The sequence below is a fragment of the Lontra canadensis genome, unplaced genomic scaffold (genome assembly GCF_010015895.1).
Source record: "Lontra canadensis isolate GAN:19392208 unplaced genomic scaffold, GSC_riverotter_1.0 scaffold100, whole genome shotgun sequence".
Taxonomy (NCBI): Eukaryota; Metazoa; Chordata; class Mammalia; order Carnivora; family Mustelidae; genus Lontra; species Lontra canadensis.
The window spans coordinates 1,039,859-1,054,877 of NW_022631094.1; the positions used below are offsets into that span (position 1 = coordinate 1,039,859).

A 15,019-nucleotide genomic window follows, 5' to 3' on the forward strand; every position below is an offset into this window, starting at 1 on the left:
TCCATAGAAGCAAATGCAAATACCCTTGTGCCATGATTTTGCTTCCTCAGGTTGGTATCCAGCCCTTTTATATATACAGAAAAGGAATACTCTCATAAGCATCACTACATTAAGAAAGAAAGAAAGAAAGAAAGAGCAAGAGAATGCAGTCTACTACATTACCCACATGACAATGCACTATAGAAGAAAATCAGATGTATCAGAGGAGAAATGCAAGAGGAAATGTGCTGAAACTGCAGAACTGACCTAATTTAGATTAAAAGATGCTGAAATGCATAAGTGAGAAAGATTATGGATTCACCTTCTACATAGAGTTTTGTGTGTTTTGTTTTTGTTTTTAAGTATACAATCTCTATTTCATTTCACTTACATCAACCTTCCTTGCTTGGTTGCTCTCCCACATAATGATCTCAAAGTACTTGTGTATGGATGATAATCAGCCCAGAAAATGACCATGACATTTCATGAGAAAGTACTGCTTTTCCAGATAACTTATAACATATCAAAGTAAGACAAACCAAGGTTCTTTAAGGATAGACACTATATTCTGGCATAGCTTAAGTCAATTCCTGCCAAAGAACTGGAGAATGAAGATGATATTCTCTCAGTCTTTGCCAGCGTCTGTAATGTGCAGAAACACAAGAAGGCAGTATTAGTTATGATCATCATCTCCTACAGAGACTGCAGTCTGTATCCTAACATCATGAAATTGTTTTAAAACTGACCTAACTAATTACACTCTCATAGTGAGCTAAAAGCTGACTATATAATCTTCTCATGAAACTTCTCAAAATGATGGCAGTCGCTGACATTTGACAGAACTCAGAAATTCCCACAGGCAGATACTCATTGCCCAAGTGCCATTTTGGACTATTTGGAAAATGTGAATGATAGAAGCTTTCTTCTCTAATGCAACACAAATTATCAACCACATCAGGAAACTTCCTAGACTCCTTTATCCCTCTTTCCGTCCCACCTCAATCCAAATCACCCTCCCAGATTTCTTGGCATCGTCCCATCACTGGTGTTGGAGAGCTCCTGCTCAAGCAATGCTTCTGTCGGCCACTTGTCTATTCTTGCGTTGCAGAATGTCACCGATTAAAATGTAAATTCAAGGTCAGGGGTCTCCTCTATTTCCTTCCTAAATGTTCACTAGTTGGCCAGTGGATGCACCGCTCAGGTTTGCACTTAACCATTCATCCAACAAACATCAGCAACAGCTATGTAAGTATATGCGTGAATGCACGGGGCGTTGAATGTTCAGGAGATAGCCCTCAAAGATCCCCAGAATTCAAGGCCTTGTCCCTAAGGCTTATACAACCTCACACACAGTGAGTTTTCAGTCAACGCTAGAAAATAACTGAAATGAAAATTTTAGGGAAAACGCTATGCTGCCAATCGCACTTTCTTCCTCCCCTAAAATACATGCCGTGCATCACTTTAAAAAAAAAAAAAAATCCAACAAGTCAGAGAGCTTTATTCATCACACTAACGTGCCAAGGAAGGGTGACTTGGAAATAAAAATGTGAGCTTCCTAAGCTCCTGAAAAATTAGAAGTGGTCCAGGTTTCGCTCGGTTCCTTAACTCCCCGCCCCCAAAACCAATGGCTTCCCCTCTCCGTCTTCCGCTCCCCGCCACCTAGCGAGCGCAAACCCCGGGCCTCCGGGCCCCAGACCCCGCAGGCGGCTCGGAAAAGGCCGCACCGCCGAAGGAGCCTCGGAGGAGGCCCCCGGCCCGCGCCCTCCGCAGCAGCCCGGCGCGGCCCGCGCCTCTCCCTCCGGCCCCCAGGCTGGGCGACCCCGGCCAGGCGCCCGCCCCGCCGCCCGCAGCCCGTGGAGGCCGGCAGCCCAGCGAGTGCTGCGCCGCCGCTACTCACTGCCCATGGCGGTGGCTGGGGCGGCCCGGCGGGGCACGGCGGCCTAGGCACTGCCTTCGCTCGGGTCCCACGGCTCGGGTCTCGCCGCCGGCTCCCGACGCGCTCCTGGCCGGCCCTGCGCAGGCTCCGCCCCGCGCCACGTGACCCGCGCGCCCGCCCCGCCCGGCCCCGCCCCCCCGGCGAGCGCCCGGCAGTTGGCAGCCGGCTCCGCGGACGTCAGCGCGTTGCCATGGTCACCGCCAGCGCGCCAGTGGGCGTGCTCCAGCTCCGCAGCGGAGTTCAGGAGCCTTGGCAGGATTGCAGCGGCCAGGCTCTCTCCTGTCTGAGCTCTTCTCCGAGCTCACTGTCGAGCAATACCCCCTTCCTCGACCTCCCTAGTCCGGTCCCGGCCTCCCAGGCCAGGACCCGGCCAAAGCGGCCGCCCGAGGGTCGCGGGCCAGAGTTGCATCCCTGAGTGTGACCCTTACAGCCCTTTTTTTTTGCTCCTGCCTTATCGGAACTTCGTGGAAGTTGTCAAAAATCTTGTGATAATCTGTCTATAATTAATAGCTTATGAACTCCCCACTATTACGTGTGCTCCTTCTTCAGCTTCTCTGATAGACGAAGATCAGCGTTTTGTCCCCCCTTATCCCTTCTTGGACAGCGTGGCATAAGGGAAATCAGTCTTTAGAAATCAGCCTGCAACCTGTACCCCTGAAGCAAATAATACACTGTATGTTAATAAAAAAAAAAAAAAAAGAAAAGAAAAAAGAAATCAGCCTGCATTTTAATTTCTTCTGAATGGCTTTGGGCAATTAACCTGAGGTACATCAGTAAGATAAGGATAATAGACACGTACTACAGGTGTGAAAATTAGAGGATGAGACTGACACACAGAAGGCCCTCAAATGTATTCTCCTAAGTCAATTTTAAACCCCTACTGTAACTTCTGCTCTAACTTCTAATGAAACAAGCTATTTCAAAGTTCACTAATGACCCATAAACACCAAATCCAATGATTTGTCCTAAGACTTCATCTGCATCCAAGAAGGAAACCAATGATTCATGTGTGTTTGAGAGAGACAGAGAAAAGTTGATTTTCTCCTTGACCAAACTCCAGCCAGGCTCCTGTGAGCCCTTTCTTCACTAAGCTTTACCCGGTCCTATAAAGACTTAAACAGAGATTAACAGCTCCGTCCCGAAAGTGACCCTAGCCCTCCCTCAAAGAATCTACCTGTGAAAACTCAAAACTGCCCGAAGAATTTACCCTTTGTTCCAACACCTGAAGATACTAATTCTGTCTTCTAGCCTCTGTGGAAGGTAGGAGCCTAACTTTCATAAGCACCAATTAACAAACCCAGATTGGTGTCACATGGACAAATCCCTCTTCCTTCAAGCTTTTTGTCATTTTTTCACTTCCTGACTCTGAGCCCCACCCACCTGCTCCTTGTTCTGTCGTTTTTGCTTTAGATTTCCAGTCCCCTCTGTACAAATCAAAGTTGAGTTCAGTTCATGCTGGACTCTTTTTCTACTGCAATAATATACTGCTGATTAAAATCTGTCCTGACCACTTTACCTGGTGTGAGGCATTGTTTATCTTTGAAAACACACACACACACACACACACACACACACACACACACACACACGTAGGCTGGGCATGCACAGAACTCTGCTCCACTTGGGGTCATCTGGGACAGCTCCAAGACTGGAGACTTGAATGAGCAGAGGGCTCTCTCACTCACAAGCCCAGCATTTGTGGCTGCCTGTCAGCTTCAACATCTCCACAGGGCTCCTTCATTTTGCCTGGGCTTCCTCAAAACATGGCCACTGGGTACCAAGGGAATGTTCTTGTTAATGACCCAGCATCACTTTCAGTGCATTATATTGGTAGAGGCAGCCACAAATGCCTGTTCAATCTCAAGAGAGAAGAAAAACAGACTCTGCCTCTAGGTGAAGTTGTGGCAAGGTTCTGGAAGGGCAGGTGAAGCAAAATACTGCTCTAGCCGCTTTGGGAAAACAGTTTGCCAGAGTTATAACTTCCCATCCTATGACTTCATTCTTGTCTCACTCTACTCTGTACTAGTCATTTTTATACTTCTCTAAGCTCTCCTACTATCCATAAACTTCTAGATGGCAGAAACGTAATTTTTGTATCATCTATGGTGACTGGCAAATGGTTGGCTTGCACACAGTTTTGGCCCTACACCGTGAGCTAATGTCACACATATAATATCCTTTCAATAAAGATGCACTAAAATGAAAGCTTAATTGACAGAAGAAGAGTTGCCTCCACTTCTCTTTACTTCCTCTTTCTGGGACAGCTCCATGTTTCAAGTAAAAGAACCTGGGGATAAGCTCTGACATGTTAGATAACTGTTGTGAATTATCCTTCCAACATTCTTCAGTCTTTCTACTACATGCTACCCAGGACTTGTCCTCATGTGACTACAATATGCCAATTAATCTACATCTATCAGCAGTATCACTCTACCTTGACCTCCCACACTGTTTTAGCACACTCAACAAGAACATATCTATGTGTAAAATGCATTGTCATCTCAAATAGATAGTTAGTCCACTGAGGACAAATAGCAACCCATTTTCCATTTTACTCTCATGTATTTCTAATGTCTCGAACAACACCATATATGCAGTAAGTGTCCAATAAACTACTGGGGAAATACTATCCTACTCTTAGAGGGTCATTTCTCACTTTTGTTCAATTATGGTTGATTCTCCACATGACTCAGAGAAGACACAGGGAAATAACACTAAAGGAACATACTTTTATTAAAAGTTTTCTAAGATTAACTGATTTTGCAAATGGCAATGGGGAAATAACAGTCTGCTTTAGACTACTTTATCAGATTTAAATACAAACATGACGATGAGTTATTACTCCCACTGAGTAATTTAGGAGTTGTTTATTTGAATTAATAGTAGGTTGTAAATATTGAGGATTTAAAAACATTTTGTCCAAATTTCCCCCAAATGTCATGGTTTTAACATGAAACTTAGAAGCTGAAGGTGAAAAGCAAATATCCAAGTATATCCAAGGGAAATGGAGGTGAAGCTTTTGGAACTTCAAGATTCAAGTCTTGATTCTCATCTGTAACTTCCCTCCTGTGGAACCCCTAATTTCTTTAAACTGCATTTCCTCGCTTTTGTAAAATGGACACTATTTCTATTGTCAGTCAAGGAATTAAAAAAAAAACAAAACTTCAGAAGTAATACAGTCAGGCTAAAAGAAGTTACGCTTAAGAATATTTTCTAAATAATATGAGTATACAAAAATGGAGCAAATGGTTCTTAAAGAAGAAAATTTTATTTTACTAAGAATATGTCACTTTAGACAATATCAACATTTTTTTCTCGGTTGTTAATACTTCTCTTCAATGAATACCCAATTTGAGCTCTATTCTTCATTGAATATGAAATTAACATAGATATAAATGGGATACAAATATCACATTATCAAATTTCCCAGAGGAATACAATAAAGGTTTTTTATTAATTTTGCTATGATTTTTTATCCCATACTTTATTATGGGAGTATTTGGTTTGGTCCTTTCCTACAACGTAATTAAAAATGCTCACCCGTGTTGCAACAGTGATTGAGAGTAAGAAGGTTAAGATACAGAAGACACATTTTTTTTTTAGAAGACAATTTCATGGTTCATGGTGGTGAAGACATAATAAGATACCAGAGAAATTAGAAGAAATCTAAACTTCTAAAAAACAAAACAAAAAAAAGAACCCTAGTTTTCCATCTCATTTTGTGCTTCAACTTTGGAATTTTTAACTCAAGAAACCAAGAGATCTGAAAAAAATGACAGGCCTTTCATGTTTTTCTAGTTCAGTATACAACACTGATAACCGTTTTTATTAGATAGACTTTGTAATTGTACCGATTTACATGCGTGGCACCGAGTTACATGATTTATAAGGCTTGACACAGGAAGGAAGCATTAAGGTGCATAGGAATAAAAGGGCTGTGAATATTACAGAAATATTAAATCAACACACTAATGCATACACTGAAGATGTGAACTGCAAATCTACTCCTGTGGCCCAAACAACATGTTGATTGTGAAAGACTTTACCACTCGCCAAAAAAGGGAGAGGCCATTCCAGTGCCCCAGCACTTCCTCCATTATTTAGAAGAAAAACTGTCATAGCACCAGAATGGAAGATGGCAGAGCCCCTGAAGCACCAACTGACATTAAGCTACACAGCTTGCTGCTCTGGAGTTAAGCTTCCATGAAGTTTCAGAGGTAATGCAATGGGCTGGTGATCTCCGTAAACCCCTAAGAACTTGGTGCTTGGAAGTTTTCAGTGTTAAAGTTAAAATCCTCCTTAAACACCACAAATGAACATCACTTCATCATACCCTTTTAGCAGCAAGACTGACTAACCAGGAGCTGAAATCCCCATATCAGACACCGAAAGTCAATCAAAAATATTAAGATATCACTGCAATAAGAATTTAGGGGGAAAAAAGATATGATGACAAACAATTTCATGATAGCTAAAACTCCTTAATAATACTGTGCAAAAAGATGATACATCCCGAGTCCTTTGTAATGGGATGGATATTTAAGGTCAGTGGGTGAAAACAGCTCTTCTGAAGAACATCCATCAGGACTAGCATAGCTTTGCTCCAGCATTTGGTGAAACATTTCTCACCGCGGCTGGAAAGCAGCCCCTGAGATCACATAAAATGAAAATACTGGTAGTCACAGGACTCTGAATAAAGAATGGTAAAATTAATGAAAGTGACACACACCAAGCAAATTGAGAAGTCATGTCCAGGTGATCTGCAGGTAAATCCTGTAAATTCAAATTAAAGAGACTTTCCTGGGCATATATAGTTAATTAGAAAACATGGTCTGAAAAAGTCTGGGTAAGGCACTGGTTCTACAACTCACTCAGATCTAACCAAAACAAAACACTGGATTAAGGTGACTCGAGGATAATTGACAGAAGAAGAGTTTAAGGATTAAGGTGACTCATCAGGTTCATGGATTGATGGATAATTCCCTTGGTTACTCTGTGTATTCTGATTAAATGTTCCTCATCAATCCCAACGTCTTAGAGGAACAGACTTTTCATGTTGCCTAATGGAAGAAGAGAACAAAGGAGCCGGCTTTTCTTTTCATGCTTATTTTCTTAAAAGGAAGTAACACTGTTCCAAAGGACACCATCAAGCAAAGGTCTTGGTGAGGACATCTTCATGCTGCTGCAGGTGAAGGGTGCCAATTCCTACAGCAGGGACTGGCAAAGGGGGTCGACTCACAAGACGGAGCTATGATGAGAGCAGAAAAGAAATAAAATGACCTGCTGACCTGATCAGAGCCCGGCTTTATTCTCCCGAGGCAGGGCATGCATGTCTCTTAGCTTGTTTAACCACAAATCACCTTTTTTGGAAAAATAATGGGTCACCTAGAATAGACTGGAAGGAGATACAGGTCACAACTAAAAACTAAATCCCAGGCACCATCAGGGGAGATCAATTCTTGAATTTTTCCTATTCTTCAGTAACTATTAGTTGGTTTTAGCAGTAGAGTTTCCTAGATTAGAACAATGACAATGATTTGACCCCAAAAACTAGTAACAAATGTGTGAAGTGAGTTCTAATTGAAGCAGAATAGGAAGAGAAACAGAAGCCCATTTGCTCTTCTCATTGTTCTTCCCTCCTGACAGTCTAAGCAGTAAGAACTTGGCCTTTGATGGACCCCAGGTATGTGGAAGAGCCTAGAACAAGCATTAGTGAGCATCTCTTCTCCATTACTGTAATAGAAGCCCACTCATCATCCTGCTCCCCCCGGGCCTGGATTGTGACCTTTAGGACAAGACTAGTAGGAAAGGTAGCTGACAGGTAAGGGCTTTTACTTTAAGTATAATCACTTTTTCTTACATCATACTAGCACATACACATATATATCTTGATAAACATTCAGCATTTCATTCCAAAAAAAAACAGTCTAAGTTAGGTTTTATAGTTTAGTTTCTCTTTAAAAGAATTGGACGGCTAATGGGGGATAAACCCATTTACTGGCACTCCAGAAGAAATAACACACATACACAAAACACTGTAAAAGGGAAAGCTATTACCTTGCAGGCCAGCTGCTTTTCAAACCTTGGAGAAACAAAGCACCATGGTCCCATGTTCTGAGGCTCCTCCTGACTCCAAATAAAATCTACAGCAGAAGAAATCTCATTTCAATACTCCAGGTAAACCTATAGTACACACACACACACACACACATACACACACACACACACACACACCATATATATATATGGTGTGTGTGTGTGTGTATACACAGTGCATATGTACATACACAGATACCTTTTAGCCATATACATATGCATATGTACATATACAGTGTGTATGTATGTATAGCTAGCTTTCTTCAAGTAAATATATGCCTTTCCAATATGGCATGGTGTGGTTTGTTTTTTGTTTGTTTTGTTTTGTTTTTGGTAAATGATAGTCACGTATCAAGCACCTCACTCATGATACAGAACAATTCTATCAACCCTGAAAATTCCCTCATCCTGCCCTTTGAAGGCAACTCCTCCTATGGCACCAGCCTCTGGGAACCACTGAGGTTCTCTTCTCCCTATGGTTTTGCCTTTTCCAGAACATCAGATAAATGGAATTATACGATATGGAAGCTTTGGTTCTGGCTCCCTTGAACTAGCAAAATCCCAAAGCCATAGTTCACTCTCTTTTATTGTTGAGTAGTATGATATTGCAAGGATGTACCTTATATCCTTGTTTATTTATCCATAGGTTCAAGGACATCGTGGTGGTTTCCAGTTTGGGACAATTATGAATGAAGCTGTGGTAGACATTTTTCTGTGAACACACTGTCATTTCTCTTGGGCAAATACCTCATAGTGGACTGGCAACTGTATGTTGGAACTAACTATTTTCCAGAGTGGCTGTATCACTTTCCATTCCTCATCAGCTCTTGATATTGCCAACTTACTGTTTTGTTTTCATTTTAGCTATTCTGACAGGGGTGCAGCTGTATCTCGTTTGGGTTTCATTTGCATTTCCCTTATCACTAATGATGTCAAGCATCATTTTTCTAAAAAGATTTTATTTATTTATTTGGCAGACAGAGATCAGAAGTAGGAAGAGAGGCAGGCAGAGAGAGAGGAAGCAGGCTCCCCACTGAGCAGAGAGCCCGATGCGGAGCTCGATCCCAGGACCCTAGAATCATGACCTGAGCCGAAGGCAGAGGCTTTAACCCCCTGAGCCACCCAAGCACCCCATCAAGCATCATTTTATGTAGTTATTTGTGATCCCATTGTTTCGTTCAGATCTTTTGCCTAGCCAAAGGTCATGGAGATTTTCTCCTAGAAGTTTTAGAGTTTTATGTTTTACATTTAGATCTGTGATCCTGAGTTAATGTCCGTACCCAGTACATACAGATGTCTAATTACTGAAGCCCCACTTGTTGTAAAGACTTGCCTTTTACAGTTACATCAATTTATCCTAAGCAATAGTATAGCACTGATTACCTCCAACCTGTCAAGAAATGACCCATCTTAAAGTGAGAGAAGGGGATGGTTACCGAAAGGGACACCATAAAAGACAAGGAAACATTGGCTCTAGCAGTATTTTTTTTTCCCCATATTTCCAAATTCCAAAAGATTCAATCCTTTAAGGACTCTCACTGCCCCAGAATTCCTTTCCACATGAGACGTTGGAATAGGTTTCAGGTATCTAAAACCCAAAGAACCCCACCAAGAATAATGTACCTTTAACGTGTTTATATTTGCTCATCTCTTGCTGTAACGAATCCAGTGGGAAAGGGCAGAGTTCCTCTACTCGGATGATGGCAAAGTCATGCTTCTTGGCCTCTAAGGATTCTCTTTGCTTCAGCAGGGCATAGAAATGTTTGCCACAGCAGAACACTAGCCTCTTGACCCTGTTGGGTAGAATGGGGTAGAGGAGAAACAGCTAAGAGAATTGTATCAAAAGAAAGAGGAGACCGCATTGATGAAAATGCTTCGTTATGGAAGCAGTGCGGGGCTCTGTAGTTGGGTTCAGTGACACACTGTGCCCTGTGGCCTTCTTCAGCAACACACGCCTCTGAAGCTCCACGTTCCATGCAAACTCTGACTCCCGTCCCATGGGGGCAGAGGATTTCTATCAGGATAGAGGAGACTTGGGTCACTCTGGGTTCCCTAACGTGAACTAGTTTTCCCATTAATTAAAATTCTACTACAAAGTATGAAAACAGAGATACACAGCAAATTACTTTTTGGGATCCACAGATGAATCACCAATGACCGGCTTGAATGTCGTTCCTGGCGCCATTTCTTGAAGAGTTGACACAGCAGCCTAAGGAGGGTAAAAAGCCATACAACTATCAACCAAAGAAAGGAGCTGAAGATGCCTGCACTTTCAAGGGATCTTTACCAAGAAATAACATCAAACTTTCCTCCTAGGACTCATATATGTAAACATATGCCCTAGTAAACACAGTATCTTTCAAAAAAAATACCAATTGTGTATATTTCAGAATAAAATTACTTTTTCAAGGTTATGTAAGATTGCCTTTTGTGCAATACTGAAACAAGACTTTTAGAATCAAAATTTCAGTTTGATCCCACTTTTTGTCTCAGTAAAAATACACTTTGGTTTGTTGGAATCAGAAATGACATTTGTGAACAAAAACAGCTAAACTAGAACAAGGATTTCTGTCTTTAGGATTTTGACTATAATTTATATGTGAAAACTAATGAGTCAGAACAAGCAGGAATAATACATGAATATTTCTGTGATGAAAAGAAATTTTATTAATGAGCTCAATTTCAATAAGTACCTGCTGTTGCAAAGAACTTAGCACATAGACAACTCTAGTTCACTGCCCTATAATCTATTCTCAAATGGAAATACATCTTGATTGGTCCACTGATAGGTAGCCATGCTGATGGGGGAATATTGTGGTATACCCTAAAAAATTAATATTAACTAAGAGAATGAAATAAAAATATATACTTTATATATTATGCATTATCTATATGTCTACATAATATATATTACCTATTATATATAGACATACATTTTATTATATATCACATATATTTTAGTCTTATTTTTTACTTATTCTTATTGCTAAACAATGTATGATAGAAGCCAACTTTCTCCACCCTGAACCCTTGGTCAGCTCCCATTTCCTAGGGTAGGAATCCAAAGGAGCAGGAGGGGCGCCTGGCTAGCTCAGTTAGTGGAGCAAGTGACTCTTGATCTTGATCTTGGTGTCAGTTCAAGCCCCACATGGAGGTGTAGAACTCACTAAGGCAAAAAAAAAAAAAAAAGGAACTGGAATTCAGAGCTAGGTGGGAAATTTGGGTAGAATTTAGGTACCACTTGTCAAGCAAACTTCTTACAGCCCTGAGTCATATTTGTCATATGGCAAGTCATCTCTGAATACACCATGGAAAGAAAGGGTGAACTTCTGTTCTGCTAGATCACTTGTACCAATAATCTAATTTTCAGGAAGAAATCAGACTTCAATAATGGTGGTACTCACTTTCAGTTAATAGAAGGTTTTACATGTTTAATGAAGATATTTAGCTACTTAATAAGAGTAGTTTTTCACTTAAAAATCTATAGGATAGGGGCACCTGGGTGGCTCAGTGGGTTAAAGCCCCTGGCTCAGGTCATGATCCCAGGGTCCTGGGATCCAGCCCCACATCGGGCTCTCTGCTCCGCGGGGAGCCTGCTTCCCCTCTCTCTCTGCCTGCCCTCTGCCTACTTGTGATCTCATTCTCTCTCTGTCAAATAAGTAAATAAAAAATATAATCTTAAAAAAAAATCTATAGGATAGCTGTTGAGAAAAAAAAAAATATATATATATATTTTTTTTTTCTTCGAGCGAGAGAGAGAGAGAGAAAGAGTGTGTGAGCGGAGAGACAGTGAGAAAGAGAGAGAAAGAGTGTGTGAGTGGAGAGACAGAGGGAGAGAGAGAGAGAGAATCTTAAGCTCTCAGGGCTTCATCTCATGACCCTGAGATCTTGACCTAACCCAAAATTAAGAGTCGGACACCTACCCATCACAGCCACTCAGGTGCCCCTAGCTGTTGATATTTTCAAGGTTCCAGAGCAAGACCTCACTTATTTGGTAAGTTATATATTAGACATGAGAGAGGAGTAGACTATTGGGGCCTGAATGTGAACTCTCTTTCTCATTAGAAACAGCAAAAAATTTCTCAATAAAATTTCTAATTGTTCATTCAATACTTAATAATATACATATATTATACTTAATGTGATTACATGCCATTATAGTAATGATTGAGGGAGCAGGTGACACCCTTAGGGGTATAATGAAAACTGGGTCAAGAATCCCAGACATACATATTTCTTAGAAATAAATTATAGTAATCTGCATTATGACTCAGCCCCTTTAACACTGCTGCTTCAAAACATCTGTGTCCAAAGACCCCCATCAGAAACACGTGTTAAAGGGATTGCATTCATTATTCCTGAATGTCCTGTGATGCTGCGAGACCGAGGAAGCCATCTCACAATGTGCAAGGTTGTTCAACGCACAGTCGGGGAGCAAACGAGAAGAGGGGATCAAACACACGAACCACGCCATCAGTGTAAGAACGGGAAGTACACTTCCACAGTACTGACCCCTGGGGTCAGCACCAGGGAGAGGCAGTAGAGGGGCACAGAGGGTGGAATTTGAGGCGGCACCCACTCTGGGCTCGTGTGGGTGCTGACCTCCACTAGAGGCAAATCACTCACTGCTTTCCTCAACACCCCTCAATTCCAAATATATATTCTCGAACCTTCGTGAGAAGCACAGGGTAGTCTTGAAGAGCCAAATCCTAAATGACTTCTTTTACCTCCTTTGCCTAGCATCCGAATAAGTGCCAAGGTTTTTTGAACGTTAATCCTAATTAAGACTCTCATATAAAACCAGAAAAAATGCTCGCAGATGGGATAAATAGATACTTAGCAGTATTTATTATCTTGAACTCTGCGTATTTTTGTGACTTAAAAAATATATTGCAGGGGGCCTCGGTGGCTCAGTGGTTAAGCGTCTGACTCTTGATTTCGCCTCAGGTCATGACCTCAGGGTGGTGAGATCGAACCTCTTGTCTGTCCAGCTCTACGGTGAGCGTGGAGCCGACTTAGGATTCTCTCCCTTTCCCTCTGCTCTTCCCCCTCCAGCTCACACGTGCAACCCCTTTCCCTCCCTCTCTCTCTCTCTCACACAAAAAAATAAAAATAAAAATAAAAATAAATTAAAAATAAAATAAAAAACATATTGTGTGCTTAACACTCAGTTCAGGTGAACCCAGACAAAATGTACCCTTTCTTCTTTTTTAAAGATTTTATTTATTTATTTGAGAGAGAACAAGAGAGAGAGAGAGAGAACAGATGTACCCTTTTAAATGTTATAGCAATAAGCTATATTGTTTTAATGTTTGAAACAGGAGTCTACCCACTGGTAAATCATTTAACAGAAAAAAATCTCAGTAAAAGCCAATGAACATCACCACTGGTTTTCATCAAAATACTTGGCATTCCCAACTTGCTACTCTCAATATAGTGCATTAGACCTGATTTTCTCTGGTTTTGCTTTCAGTGGTTTGTGTTACATACAGTCAACCTAGGTCGAGAAGCAGATGATCTTCCTCCTGACATGTGGTCAGAAGGTCACTAGTAGCATCATGCTGTCACCATGCCTACGTCATTCACCTACTTCCTCTCATTATGTACGCATTTTATCATCTTGCTCCATCACAAGAAGGATGAGTACAGCAAAAACAAGGTATTTTGAAAAAAGACCATATTCACATAACTTCTTTTATAATATATAATCATGATTGTTATATTTTATTTAGTCCTTGTTAAGCTAATACTGTGTCTAATTTATAAATTAAAATTTATTATAGGTATGTGTGTATAGGAAAAGACATGGTGAGTGCAGCGTTTAGTACTATCTGCAACCTCAGGCATCCGATGGGAGTCTTGGAATGTATACCCCACAGATAAAAGAAGAATACTGGTACTTAGAACTACTTGCACTTTAAATAAAACTTTTTCTAAAAAATTATTTCTGCTCACAGTGAGATGGAGTGCTCCCTATAGTCCAAGTTATTCCAGAAAGATTTTTTTTTTTAAAGAGAGAAAGCAGTTAGGCCAACTAAAACCGAAAAGACGTTTCTGTTTAAATATAATTAGACACAAGGGGATGTGTGGGTTTGCAGAGTGTAGGGGCCAGGGGGGCGGGGTGGGAAACAGGTGAAACAGGTAAAGGGGATTAAGGAGTGAGTGCTCTTGTCGTGATGAGAACCAAGTGATGTATGGAAGTGTTGAAGCACCATTTTGTACACCTGAAACTTACATAACACTGCATGTTAACTGGAATTAAAATTTCAATTTAAAAAGCCAAAAAAAGGGGTGCCTGGGTGGTTCAGAGGTTAAGCCTCTGCCTTCAGCTAGGGTCATGGTCTCATAAAATAAATAAATAAAGGCCCTAAATAAATAAATAAATACATTAGATACAGAAAATAGAAGCAAGTATGTACAAAAATGACAAAAGGACATTACAGACCAATACCCCTGATGAACATGGATGCAAAAATTCTCAACAAGATACTAGCTAATTGGATCCAACATTAAAAGGATTATTCACCACACCCAGGTGTGATTTATTCCTAGGCTGCAGGGGCGGTGGTTCAATATCAGCAAATCAATCAATGTGATATTCTACATTAATGAAAGAAAGGATAAGAACTATAAGATCTTCTCAATAGATGCAGAGAAAGCATTTGGCAAAATACAGCACCCTTTCTTGATTAAAAACCCTCAACAAAGTAGGAATAGAGGGAACATACCTCAACATGATAAAGGCCATATAGGGAAGACCCGCAGCAAATAACATTCTCAACAGGGAAAACCTGAGAGCTTTTCCTCTAAGGTCAGGAACACAACAGGGATGTCCACTCTCACCACCGTTACTCAACATAGTACTAGAAGCCCCTGCCTCAGCAATCAGACAACAAAAAGAAATAAAAGGCATCTGAACTGGCAAAGAAGAATTCAAACTCTCCTCCTCGGAGATGACATGATACTCTATGTAGAAAACCCAGAAGATTCCACCAAAAAATTGCTAGA

At 41.1% G+C, this 15,019-nt stretch overlaps 2 protein-coding genes across 4 annotated transcripts in view; both read right to left on the minus strand.

Moving 5' to 3' along the window:
* SEC61A2 (SEC61 translocon subunit alpha 2) overlaps nt 1-1,998 on the minus strand; it is a 30,023-nt gene extending 28,025 nt beyond the window's left edge. For both annotated transcript variants that reach the window (XM_032837791.1, XM_032837792.1), the window contains exon 1: nt 1,877-1,998. In XM_032837791.1, coding sequence (XP_032693682.1) covers nt 1,877-1,883 — 7 coding nt within the window. In that variant the 5' untranslated portion in view covers nt 1,884-1,998. The remainder of the gene's footprint in view (nt 1-1,876) is intronic.
* Nucleotides 1,999-7,010: 5,012 nt separating this feature from the next.
* The window catches only part of DHTKD1 (dehydrogenase E1 and transketolase domain containing 1), a 53,504-nt gene continuing 45,495 nt past the window's right edge, over nt 7,011-15,019 (minus strand). For both annotated transcript variants that reach the window (XM_032837801.1, XM_032837799.1), the window contains 4 exons: nt 10,138-10,220; nt 9,635-9,804; nt 7,973-8,058; nt 7,011-7,163 (listed from right to left, as the gene is read on the minus strand). In XM_032837801.1, the coding sequence (XP_032693692.1) occupies nt 7,062-7,163; nt 7,973-8,058; nt 9,635-9,804; nt 10,138-10,220 (441 nt within the window). In that variant the 3' untranslated portion in view covers nt 7,011-7,061. The remainder of the gene's footprint in view (nt 7,164-7,972; nt 8,059-9,634; nt 9,805-10,137; nt 10,221-15,019) is intronic.